Source organism: Pteronotus mesoamericanus, unplaced genomic scaffold, assembly GCF_021234165.1.
Source record: "Pteronotus mesoamericanus isolate MK-2021 breed Mesoamerican mustached bat unplaced genomic scaffold, CSHL_Meso_final contig_68, whole genome shotgun sequence".
Lineage (NCBI taxonomy): Eukaryota > Metazoa > Chordata > Mammalia > Chiroptera > Mormoopidae > Pteronotus > Pteronotus mesoamericanus.
In genome coordinates this window covers 30632404-30645357 of record NW_026555234.1, presented here as the reverse complement: position 1 = coordinate 30645357, position 12954 = coordinate 30632404, and the positions used below count along the sequence as shown (strand labels likewise).

General features: G+C 42.5%; 1 protein-coding gene across 3 annotated transcripts in view; it reads right to left on the bottom strand.

Moving 5' to 3' along the window:
- Positions 1-3982: 3982 nt before the first annotated feature.
- Positions 3983-12954, bottom strand: part of DCUN1D4 (defective in cullin neddylation 1 domain containing 4) — a 68309-nt gene continuing 59337 nt past the window's right edge. For 2 of the 3 annotated variants that reach the window (XM_054582154.1, XM_054582156.1), the window contains exons 9-11: positions 9617-9721; positions 7443-7545; positions 3983-7327 (exon numbers count right to left, since the gene is read on the bottom strand). In XM_054582154.1, the coding sequence (XP_054438129.1) occupies positions 7272-7327; positions 7443-7545; positions 9617-9721 (264 nt within the window). In that variant the 3' untranslated portion in view covers positions 3983-7271. The remainder of the gene's footprint in view (positions 7328-7442; positions 7546-9616; positions 9722-12954) is intronic. The other variant, XM_054582155.1, reaches the window with a different exon arrangement.

Sequence of the window (12954 nt, the reverse complement as noted above, 5' to 3'; positions counted from 1 at the left end):
GTATGAAAATGACCGTGTTGAACTAGAAAGAAAAAAAGTCTCATTTTTTCTTGTGCAGTATCCTGAGTCTGTCACCGGCAATGTCATCTCATAGTGGTCAGATTTCAGAAAGCACTGTCTAAAAGGCCCCGTTGAAGTCTGTTCCCCTAACTCCAAATGTTCATGCTGGAGGGAGAGGGAGATGGTTGCAGGCATGAACAGTTCTTCCAGCAGGGAGCGCGGGGGTGGGGGCCAGCGGAGACCTAGGCAGTGGAGGTGCTCAGCTGCAGAGTGATGATGTAACTGCAGGAAGCGGCATTCTGGTGAGAGGAGGGCGCACAGGGTCTCCACCTGCCGGCGAGCTCTCCCTGCAACGAATGCGGGCAGCCAACACCTCCTCTATTGGAGCCTTGTCTCTCTAAAAATTAGTCAATTTTCTGTTCTGCCCTCGCCCTGCCAGCTAAGTCCTCGTCGACACCTCGGTGCAGCCAGGTCCTTGTCTCTCCCCACCCAGGTCCCCCAGTGCTGCATTTCCCTGAACCGCATTGTCTGACCGTTCTCACCTCCAGCACCTCACTTCCCCACTCCCCTTCCAGAATCTTTGGGGTCTTCCTCCTGTGGCTGAGCTCCCCTATACACAAATGCCTGGAGGCTGGGCCTGGGGAGGGGTGCTCCTAGAGAACTGACCTTCGTCCCGTTCCTGTGGGGAGTGAGCAGGCTCGGGGCCAAGGCTCCACAGGGCAGCAGAGGATTCAACCGCCCCCCCTCCCCGTCCCCTCCCACCCTGCAAAGGGCAGAGAGAGCCCTTCCCCAACCTGGTTGTGTGGGTGGTTTCTGCTACAGCTGGACACCCGCGCTAGGGAACTTCGGGGATCAGGGAACAGTTCCTCCGCCAGGGAACAAGCTTTATCATCTGCTTTATGTAGCTGCCTCCATAACTGCATATCCTTTATCATTAAAGTACCATTTTTTTTGTTGGAATCTTTTGTATTGCCATCTCTTGGTGACAACCACTAGCTCTTCTGTCCTTAAAAGCCCAAGCTCTCTGTTGCCTCTATCACTATCTTGGTGTGCACTGCCTAAGGGTCTTACAGGGTCCCCATCTACCCCTATGTCTTTCTCTCCAAAAGGAACTCATAGTTCCCCTGAGTTGGTGTCTTTCTGGTCTACCCCTTATCAGTGGCTAATGCCACTTAAACCTAATAGACACAAGACCCCCCATTCAGAGGTCCTTCCGAATTCTTCCTGGGGTATTTTCTACTTACCCCAGCCCTTTCTCTGCATGTTTATAAACTTTAATGCCTGTGTTCCCAATGTCCCATAGGAATGCTGCCTAACACACAGTTAAAGTTCGTTGACACAATGATCACACCAAGAACCTTGAAAACCAGCCTCGCTGCAGGAAGAACAAGGGCTTGAAGGATTTGTGAGCACTGAAACAGGCAGAACAGGCTCCTGCAAGACACCTCATCTTTTATTTCTGGATATAGCTGTGATAGGCTTATAACCCTGGTCAAGTTCTACTCTCAAGATGGACCATTGAGCAGCCATCCCAGGTCATGAAGCTAAAATAAATAATGATCAAGTAGAGAGCAAATTCCATGGCTTTCAGTGTATGTGCTACCGGAAACAGGCACAAAACTTTTTAGGGACTTGAATTCGGCATTTCGGTATTGAATTCAGCTGTAGCTCTCTTTGTCGTCACACATTTATGGAAAAATCTCTAGGGAACACCAGTTTGAATTTCAAGTATTCAACGCCAGGCAGCTCTGCGATGCCCCTGCTGGAAAGCGCCAGAGGGAGAAACGGCTCCTTTTGGCTCCTTTCTCCCAGCCAGGATTCATCACAGTCCACATTCTTCAGTGATTGCAAAGAAATCTCTTTCAAAGGACTGAATACATTTTGTCAGAAGGGATTTACATTTTAAACGATGTTTTCAAAAATTTCCATTTAATGACTACAGTCAGTTTTTGTTTTTCAGTTTCCAATTATTATTCTCAGCATAGCCTACTTACTTACCATAATTTCTAAGCAAGTACTTCTACATACATGGGATGATTTTCCTTTTTGTTAAGGCAATTGAAGGTAAATGCCAGGAACAAATTCAGTAGTGAAAAACCCCCCAAACCATTTTCTGCTGAATGTGTTAAAAGTAGTTAACATCCCCTATTTTGGACTATGTTCTGCCCTACAGGCTTACAGAAGTAGACAGGTCCCGAGAGCTTGAAGTTACTATTTCTCCATGTCACGGTTTTGTTTTGTTTTTTCTTCCTTCCTAACAAAGTTCCAAAGGCAATACTTTCTAAAGGAATCATAAAAGCTTTATTCGAATCTTCAGCAAGTCCTTATTCACATCAGGATCTGGGGATAGCATTCAAATGAGCCAGCTACATATGATGTAACACATCACAGCACCATGGAAAACACGTTCTACCTTCCTGAAGTCCAAACAAATCAAGAAAGTTGCTGTCCAGAAAAGCGTAGCTGACTACCCTCATTTCTGTAGCCCAGGATTGACCCAATGATCTTCCTTTTCTGTGGGTAGGGTAAGGTTTTTCACTTTTCAGTTCACCTCCCTCTTCGTCCCATTATTTCAGAAAACAATCTTTAAAAATGCCCTTCCTCAAGAGCAACATTTTGTAAACTGCACCGCAGCTGGGCTTCACCTTGCGCGGACACCAGTGATTTATTATCCCCCGGGCTCACCAGCCCCCACCCCCAGTTCCAACGACACTGCTGGAGAACTTTACTTCCACTCTTGTTGATTTTTATGTAAACTTTTGCCCAGAGAGTACATCTCACGTTCCTATTATTTCTGAATAACAGAAACACAATAATAATAGTGCCTCCTGACTTTCTATTATCACTGTAGCCCAGGTTAAGAATCCTGTCCATTCACTTTCCACTCCTTTCTATCAATTTAGGATTAAGCTTTTACCTTTATCTCCACCCACCATGCATCTCCTCTCTTTGTAGGTGTCGGCAAGAATATTTTCCTGGTCTGATCCTCAGCTTTTGGCCCAAATTATAATTTAAAGAACCATCTACATCACCAATATAAAACTGTGCACCTGGATTTTGGATTCTGTTGGTTAGAAATCTTGGTTTTTACCTCCTGTTGCTTTCAAGCTTTTTAAAAATCTGAAAGTCTGTATCAGGCCTTCCTGGTTTCACTCATCTTTACAGGAGGTGATTTTTCAGCGCCTGATCACTGCTTGGACTCCGTTGTCTGCTTGCTCCCTCTGCACACACCCTGCTCCATGCATCCACTCGGTGCCTGTTGCCGCCAGGGAGCTGAGAGTGCAGGGCGCCTTCAAAGACCGGTCAGCACGGCTGATGCCCGTGTACAGAATAGCTGGGTGTTAGCCTTGGAGGCAGTGGAAACAGTCATTTCTGCCTGGCTCCAGGCACAGTAAGCACTCAGCTATCAGCTAGCTCAGTGTTTAGAAATACACAACCTGGGGTGGTATATTTTTTAAAATCAGTATTTGGTCGAGGAGTGTTTGCACTGTATCTGTGTTCTAGATGAAAAGACTACAGAGATGTGACAACTACTTGCAATGCTTGTGCTCGGCTTGAAAATAAAATAGTAGCTACCAAATTAGTACAGACGGGGAGATTTTAACCTAGGCTGTATATTGGGTAATAGTACTGGATCAATGTTCAATTTCTTGAATGTGATCATTGTATTGGGGTTATAAGAATGTCCTTATTTGGAAATATTAGGTATAAAATGTCATATAATTTCCTCTCATGCTAAAAAAAACACATCTATTTATAGAAAGAAATACATATACACACACAAGAGTGGCATAGAAATGTGGCAAAATGTTAAAAACTAGAACGTCTAGGGGACAGGGATATGGATGTTCATTATATTATTCTTGTGTTCTTTTCCCGTGCTTTGAAATATTTCAATATAAAATGTTAGGAAAAGAAAAAGAATAAAGGACAAAATGCTTTAAAACTACCATAAGTGGTTTTGGGGGCGGGGGCGGGGGGAACAACCCAGAGAAGAATAATTCACAAATCGGTTCTGAAACCAAACACAAATACTTTTTATTTATGGGATATCATTTTACATCAATTCCATTAAAACCGAAACCAGTCTGCTGTACTCAAGTTAGGTGGCATAACAGTATTTGAGTTAAGCTGGGAGTCACAGGACTTGCACACGTTTATGGATGTAATGCAAATACTGACGACATGAAGCATTCACAGTTATAGGTTAGCTGCTGTTCACTTAACAGTAACCCCCCAAGAGGAATTATTTTATGAAAAAAGCAACCCACGTTTTGGTCTCATTTACAGACACCCAACATTTTAGTTGGTCAATGAATTCTATACATTTATTATACAACATAACATATTAAAGAATAAAAGATAAGGCTTACAGAGGTATTTTAGCAGTTGTAAGAATAAAAACCAAGGGCACAAACAAACTTTTAAAGCTTTCTGTATAAACTTCAAAAGCACTGTTAAAATGGTGATCGAGAGGCAACAGAAATCTGCTGTTAAACCAGAAGGTTTGCCGAGTCAGATTTATAGAAAACTTAGTTCAGAGTTCATGCTTCAAAAAAGCTGCACGTAATATTACAGTGGATGTTTATGGCAAATCAAATAATGAAATTCTGACCTACTGCAGCAGTAAACGTCTAAGAGTCATATTCCATTACGACGGAGTATTGCAATGTGGAGCTCAAAACACAATGGAAAGAGAGAAAGGCTGTAGACTTAGGTAATAAAGAAAAATCAGAAGAAGGCACCCTAATTTATTTAACATTAGCCAGTAATAAGTGCTTGATGATTGCTCATTATGTAACTTAGGGCCATTTTTAAGAAAAGGTTTCTTACTATCTGACCCCTTTCCCGCCCCGTAAAAGTAACTGCACAGAATCAAGAAAACCAAGGGCAGGCCCTCCGCAGTCAGAGGTTTACTTTTCAAGGGAGTTTAAAGATTATTTGGAGTTTCCTACAGATGCAAGATAATCTTTTTAGAATACTTTCATACTACACCTCATGAAATAGTTTTTAACTCACGTTGCCCCCTCCCGCCCCCGTCATCAAATGCTCACTGCAGATGGAATGTAACGTCTCTCCTGTAACAGTCCTTCATTTCAGCATTCACTGTGCTTAGTGTTTAAAAGTCTCCAGTCTCTAACAATAACTTAAAATAATTTAATCTATGAGTTATATTTATATCACTTCTGATGTATAGTTGAGCAAATTTCAGAACTGTTGACTTTGCAGTATGATTTTGTTTTTTTAACCTTCCAGGGAGATCTCTGAAAACGCACCACGCTCTCCACAGACCTGACCCCGGGGCCAGGCGCGGCCGCAGCAGCACCGTCCGAGCGGGGCCCCTTCCTATGCACTGGCCTCGAGAGCTGTGCTCGCCGTGCACTCCGCTGCTCTTTTCAGGTGTGTATTAATGTGTGCGAACTGGTATGAATTTATAAGGTAAAGTGACTCTACAGTTACTAAACAAGGAATGATTAAGTATGCTTAATCACTACTAATCACTACAGAGCTTTTCAAACTTCTGGTTTATTTCACAGCAAACCAAGCCTTTTTACTTGGTAGAAAAAGAAGTAATTCTGCCAGGCCATGATTTAGTATGTGAGCACACCCTGTATATACATACACAATTTCTGTTTTTGGTGGTTCAGTTACAGAAAAGAATAATATGAAAATCTGAACACTGCTTGCAGAGAAACTGAAAGAGTGGTCAAGAGTAGCATTGTCTGTGTGCTTTTCTCATTTAATGCCATTTAAAGGTTCACATTTAATCCAAAAGATTTTTCAGCCAGATTTTGAAATAATCCGAACCTCTTCCAACCACTACATGTTCAATCATGATCTTGCTCACAACAGGAGCATTCACTTATTCAAATGCCCCATGAGCTTTTTATTTAGTTGAAATCATCCGACTTTTGTGTTTTCACAAAACTTTAGGGGCTAAATTAGTCATTCAATAGCACCAGAGAGTTGAGGGGAAAACAGGTCCTCTATACATTTCCTAAAAACAGTAAGGCAAGGGGAGGGGGGGAAAAAGACATAAAATACAAACCTAAAAATCCCGTCCCGTTTCCTCGTTTCCTCCTCCACATAAATAACGGCTACCACCTCTGCGTACAAACTGCTCGGGTAACAGTGAGTGCCGTCCAGGAAGGGTCCTACCGTGTGACAGAGGGAGCGCAATGCTGGTGGTTTCGTGTCCGCCGCCTGCAGCGGACATCCTGCCAGGAAAAAGCCTAGCGCGAGAGAAACAAAACGGAAAACAAAACGAAACACCTCTCACTTATAATAGAGCTCTTTTTCCAAAAAAAAACCCTAGAAAATTAGATATCATGAAAGCTTAACTAAAAATTCAAGCCATGACTAAAATTGCTCTGCAATTATAAAATGCCAGCAAACCACAGGGTTTCCATGGAGGAGGCAAAACAAATTTTACTTAGAATGGCATAGAAAGCATCAGCAGACCAAACACTGACAAGGAGGATGCAGAAGAGAGAGAAAAACCACTGCAGAAAGTGTCTAAGAGTTTTCAACCATTCCATTTTTTTAAAATGGTGCAATTGTAGTTTGTTCATTTGTACCTATATTCAAATTACTACAGCTTTTGAACATTAAAAAATAAAAACCTATAGCCGGCACGGTGGAAATGACTGGTGACATGGGACATGTCTATACGTTCAAATAACTACCAGTTTCATCATTTAAAATGCTAACATTCGGGTAAACCAAACCATATTTGGCATATACGCCTCTGCAAAGTTCTAACACCCACCCTCTTCCCAAAGTTGGCCTCTTGAACAATAAGGTGAATTCTGGCAACATTTACTTATGGTAACAGTTGTTCTGACTTGTTTTCTGAAATGCTACATATGAGACCAAATAAAGTATAATTGGTTCATTTGAAAAAAGGGACTAGAAATATGCCACAAAAATTATTTTTACAATACATTTTTGCAGAAATAATCTCTAGGTGAAGCTTTTTCTTTTTATACACATATACAAAATTTAAACAGCAATATACACATAATCACAGTGAGGACGTTGGCAAATTCACCAATCTGTAGTGTAAATACAAACTGCAAAGCAGCCTTCCAAGAGAACAATGCTACACAGCAGGCAGAGCTGGCCCATTCAATAGCAAACACCAAAAACGTCCCTGCAAAAGGGAGACAGTGCAAGAAAAGCAGCATGCGCTTTGATACAAACAGCAATTTATGGCTAATGGTTGACATAACTGTGGTAACAGTGACTCTCGCGCTGCTATGCATAAAGTCCTAGGACATCTGTTTGTCTTTATACCACTCCACAAATTCGTCCAACAACACTGGCCCTAGAAAGAGAGAGAGAGAAAAAACAACACGGCTCTGAGGCTTTTCGCAATGAGAAGGACAGGCGGGTGAAGGGGCGGTGGGAGGGGGGCGGGAGCACACGAGGCCGGTACTTACATGCGCCATCTTCGTCATAGTTGCTGAGGTCAAGGTTAATCGTTCTGCTAAACTCTAGCACATTGCACCACTGGTCTTTGTTAATAACTTTATATTTTGATTGCTGATGGAGGGAAAAGTAATAGGAATTACTGACACAATTCACAAACAGGACAGTTTCAGACGCAGCGTGAATCAGCTTAATTCAGTTCGGAAAGGCTAACTCACTCCACCTGGTGTGCTCGGCACCAGTCTAGGACGGCGAGAGCAAGCAGGGGTAGAACTTCAGGTGAGGATTTTCACTACGCAAATATTACAGGGGCCCAACACAAAATGATAGGCACATCAAAGAAACACAATTTTATATCCGTGGAAGTGAAATTTCTAGACAAGAGCCCTTTTATATAAAGTAGGGATAATACCTACTTCATAGAGATGTTGAAAGGATTAAGAGACAATTTATGCAATTTATGTGAAGTTCTTCATTCATGCTTGGCGCACAGGAAGCGCTCAGCGAGGGGCAGCTGCCAAGGAGAAGCCCTGGCTCGCTGGGTGCTCTCTGCCAGGCCTGGGCCAGAGCGCCTGCAGCAGCGGGCACCTCGCCAGGGACCTGCCGAGCGCTCCAGGCGGTCTCGGGCCGGTGCCCTAGCCACTGAAGAAAGGGCTGTTCTGGTAAGTCAAAACTTGACTCTCATCCTAAGAGGAATCAGAAAACTATGCCTTTCTATGCCTTTTTGACAAGAAATATGCCATATGTGTATTTTAAAATACAGTATTCTTGTATAAAGATTTGGAAATAAAAGCCAGATCCAACAATTTTAAGTCCTAACCACTAATATCAGAGACACTGGAAAACAATACAAGCACATACATAAGCAGAGAGAGTTGAGCCTGCGGTTTTGAGAATGCAAACACAAGGAGAGCTGGAAATGAGAGGATCACTGTCTCCGCTGGGAAGGAAAGTGCAAAACTAATAAGAAAGAGAACACAGCAGATGGCAAGTTTAACTTCCTAAGTAGGTAAAAGCAAAAACCAGTCAGTGAAGCAGCCGGTGGGGCCCCTGGAACGGCGCAGCGTCACACGGGCCGCGGCACGGCCTTCCGCTCAAGAGCCCCTCGTGCTCAGGCTCAAACTCTGCTCACCGCCTGGGAGCAGGAACCTGTCTCTACTCACTTTCCAAATAAAGTTAACATTTCAGGGAGTTTTCAGAGAAATCAGAACAGGTCATTTGTTGATGTGAACTGTCATGTAGGCAAATACTCCTTGTAGTAAAACTAGTCTTTATACTTCTCTTGAGGACATTCGGTTAGTAATGTTACAAGCAATTTTTAATCATAGTCTTTAATGAATCGTATCAGTTGGAAGTGTTTCCAGACAATTACATAAAGTAAATTGTAAGAAAGATTATTTCAAGAGGAAAGCTGGAGGCAGGGGAAGGCTCCGGATGTCCTCAAAGACACAACCACCTCATCCTTTCAAGCAAAGGACATTTTTAAAGAGGTTTGGGGCCAAAAAAAAAAAAGGAGGGGGAAGTATTGGGGCTGGAGAGCAAGCAGGACGCTATCTGCGCACGACAACCCCATGACTCAGCCTTACGCCTCAGGTGCTCCCAGCCCCCACGGCACCGCACTGCACCAAAGCCAGCTCCTCATAATCAGCTCCAAGTTTTTTATTATTAACACTTATGGGAAACAAACAATGATGGGGGGAAGTGCTGGATTATTTCTAATACAAATGTGAAGAAAACTGAAACTGAAGAAGATTTGTGTCAGTTTGCCTAACGCTTAGATCCAAGGTCCCCAAGTTACTTGGGAGACAGGCGTGAAGGGAACTATGTTACACACCTCTTTTAATAAGAAGGTGCATGGCTATTTTTAAATCTTTGCTTAATAAAAGTGGAAATTCACTTAAAGCCGCAAAGGAACGTGAATCTTGTTTTACTAAAGGAGAGCAAAGGCCAGAACTGAAGCTGTTCCTGATGCATTTGTCCTGGGAGCGATGCAACACAACATGAAACGCACACGCAGATGCCCACCGAGAAAATGGGCAGTTGCTGATCGACAGCAATTATGTCCCCAGAATTTCCACAGGCAGAAAAGTGTAACAAACAGGAAATTACTGAAAATGGTTACATAAAGTATACTTGGTAGTTCTAAGCAAGCAAAAACACATTTGATAAAATAACAATTTGGTACCTCTAAGAATTGGTGAAAAACTGGAAAAAGGGGCCAGATTTTTCCTAATAACAGTCCCAACATGCACTTGGCAGTGTTTATGTCTAGGCTGCGCTGGTCCTTTTCCTGTTTAACAAACAAAAACAAGGATGAGCCAGATGCCCCCAAATAATAAATTCCAATAATCCAAATTTCTATTTCATATCAACAAGGCATTTGCAAACAGCTCATTGATCATTTATCATACCCCATAAAAACCCTGGATCATGTCTAAGGTCGGGGAGGAGGGTAGTCAAACACAATGAAAGGCTTCGTTGTTCAGGTACTACGTAAACACACTGTGAGAAAGACTCATGTCAACTGAATGATCACCCTAATGCAAAATCAATTAGTTATGTACTAACAGTATTTACGATTACTTCATGGGATAAATAGAAATCTGTAACTTCATCCCTTTCTGTTTGACATTTATAATTATCAAAATCACAACTGTTCACCTCAAAGCCCATAATTTAACTAAACAGAGTTTATCACAGTTTTGATTTGCATGCTTAGGAATCAAATTTCCTTAAATAAATATCATTTTTCCAATGATTTTACTTTGTTGGTAAATGTTTTTCTTGTACCTAAAAATGTTGGATTTAAATTCAGCTCACTATAAAATCGGGGCTATGGAGATTCTCTCCAAGTAAGAGGGTGTGTTCATCTTCCTTTCATCCACCTACTCTGGGAGAAAGGTGTCTATTACGGTCCTTCTTACCTTGGATTTTTCAGGGATGTGACTGTCCTGGCAGAATCCCCCTAACTAGTAACCAAGTAAAAGACAACATTTCACAAAGAAACCAGAAAAAAAGGAGTACATAAACCTGAAACAGGAAGATTAAACTCATTCCACTCTTATTTGCAATTAAGGATCCTAATTTCTCATTCTTTACCTTCTTACAAATCTTAGTTTCAGAACTACAAGTGGGGAGTTTCTATGTAAGGGGACAGAGGAACTGGGCCCATAAACAGTACCTTACATACACCCAAAGCTAGCCTCCATGTGGTGTCCTAACTCCAGTGCGGATTTGCAAGAGTACTTTCCTACAAAAGGAGGAAATTCCTGGTCATCCCATTTGTGGTGGAGTCTAGATGTTCACCACATTGAGGGAGGATACTGTGACCCCCACTGTCAGCAACATACGCAGCCACACCTATCTCCCGATAGAAGACATTACCACCTCAGAGCAGCGCTCTTTCGTATTTAGTACATGGAGAATTTCTGGCCTTGAGACTGAGTTTAAAAGTGAAGGACTTAAACAATACAGCAAATGTAAGGGCCTCACTCAACAACAGCAAACAAGGTAGATGAAGAAACACAAAGATGTGTGATAAGTCTGTCTTTTGGTCCCAGTCATAAAACAAAACGACCGTGTACAAACAGGTCAGGTCAGATGGCTCCACATCACCCTTCTCTGTTACAGGCCACACAACTTAAGTCTGGTGACGGTGGGGTCATCCCAGTTCCACAGTTCAATGCAAACTGGTGGGGCCTCCTTCCCACAGCATTCCCTTCCTGTCCCGTGGCCATGCACAGCATTCTGCTCAGGGCCATCATGGTTGCGATGGAGAGGAGGACGAGAGAAAAGGTGTTCTAGAGACTGCGCACCTTTGGCCGACCAAGCCTCATCAGTTAGTTACGTTTCAAGGGCTTCTACTTCTGTGATGCACTGTGCAAGAAAATGGAAAACTGCCTCCTATCCTCTAGCATAGGTGTGGCAGATGGCAACAGCACACCACACTATCAAGCAATCCACAAGAAAAATGAGTTAACTGTTGAAAACACACATGGCACCACAGGACTGGGCCAAAGTTCACTTGTTAAACAACAGCCAGTGCAGCACAGGGCTGACAACACTGGCACCTGGGTAAAGCTCTCCCTTGGAAAAGTTTGTTATCATTCACTAACCCTAAAATCACTGGTCTTGCCATGATGCATACTGGGCCTTTTTCCAACATCATCAATGCCTATGTTCCCATCACAATGGACATACACTAAGGTGACGAAAAGAAAAAAAAAAAAAAAGATACAAAAGACCTGGACAAGACTCTTTGCAACAATATAATCATCTGACAAACTGATGATCATGAAGGATTTCGATGCATGTGTTTGGTTGGCAGCGATGCCCAAACAGGGAGGAAAGGCATCAGACTCACAGGACCGGAAGCTGAGCAGCACTCACTTACTCCTGCTCTGCAAGGGTGCCAGCCGGCAGCTCGCAATCACTAACACCATCTTCTGCCTAGCAAATGAGAGAAAGATATTATGGATGCACTCAAGGTCTGAACAGTGGCATCTCGCTGATAACCGACATTGCCTGCTGGTAATTTGAGGCCATGTGCAAATGACCATAACTGGAAACACTCAGGATTCCTGGGAACAACACAGTCAAGAGATCCCACAACCAATTATCGACTGAACACCAAAATGGAGACACGCCCAGGGGGTTCTCTGACAGCAATGATCCCAAAGGCATTCCCTGCCACGGGGCTCCCAATTAAAAGTGAAATGAATCTCCCAGGATGCTACGAGGCAGGGCATTTAAAAAAAAAATGATAATCACCAATTCAAAGAGTACCGCAAAGACATCCAGAAGCTTCTCACAAGAAATTAAAATGGTACACTGTGAACCCTGACCCGGAGGCCCCCCACTCACAGACCACGGGGCAGATCCCTGTACCCCCTGGTCAGAGTCGAAGCGGAAAGAACCTTGAGGAGGCCCATCAAGGTTAAAGAAGAAATGAAACTTTTCTCCCTGCCCAGCTCTTGACCCAAGATGTGCTGGTATGTTATTTTATAAATTTTAATTTTCTAAGAAAAATTTAAAATATTTTACTTTTCAAGTAACAAAAACTGAACGGGTTCCATGCACCAAAGATATACCAACCCCCTTCAATACACAACTGGATTCTGTCTTCCTTAATCAGAGATTAAAAACAGTAGTTTCAGATGAGGTCGGGCCTCCTAGTGGTACAGCTATAAAACCAAAGAATCCTACTCTGGCTAATCTAAGAAGTTATGCTTTGCATATGCAATAAATGCACTTCTCCAGCTGAAGACTAGTAACAGCTAAAACACAGAATAATGATGTTTTATTAAGGTCTGATTTGGATTCTAATGTGAAAAAAAATTACTGCCTTAGTTTACCTAAGAGTTTTTCAGTATATGCCTTTCTATGATATGTGAAAAGCAAGCATTTTTTTCCTTAAATGGCACAAATAACTTAAAAACAATAACTGAAACAAATAGGTAACTGTACATTATTTATTATAAAAGTGAATTTTCAACCATCCATGCATACCAATAGCTCTTCAGA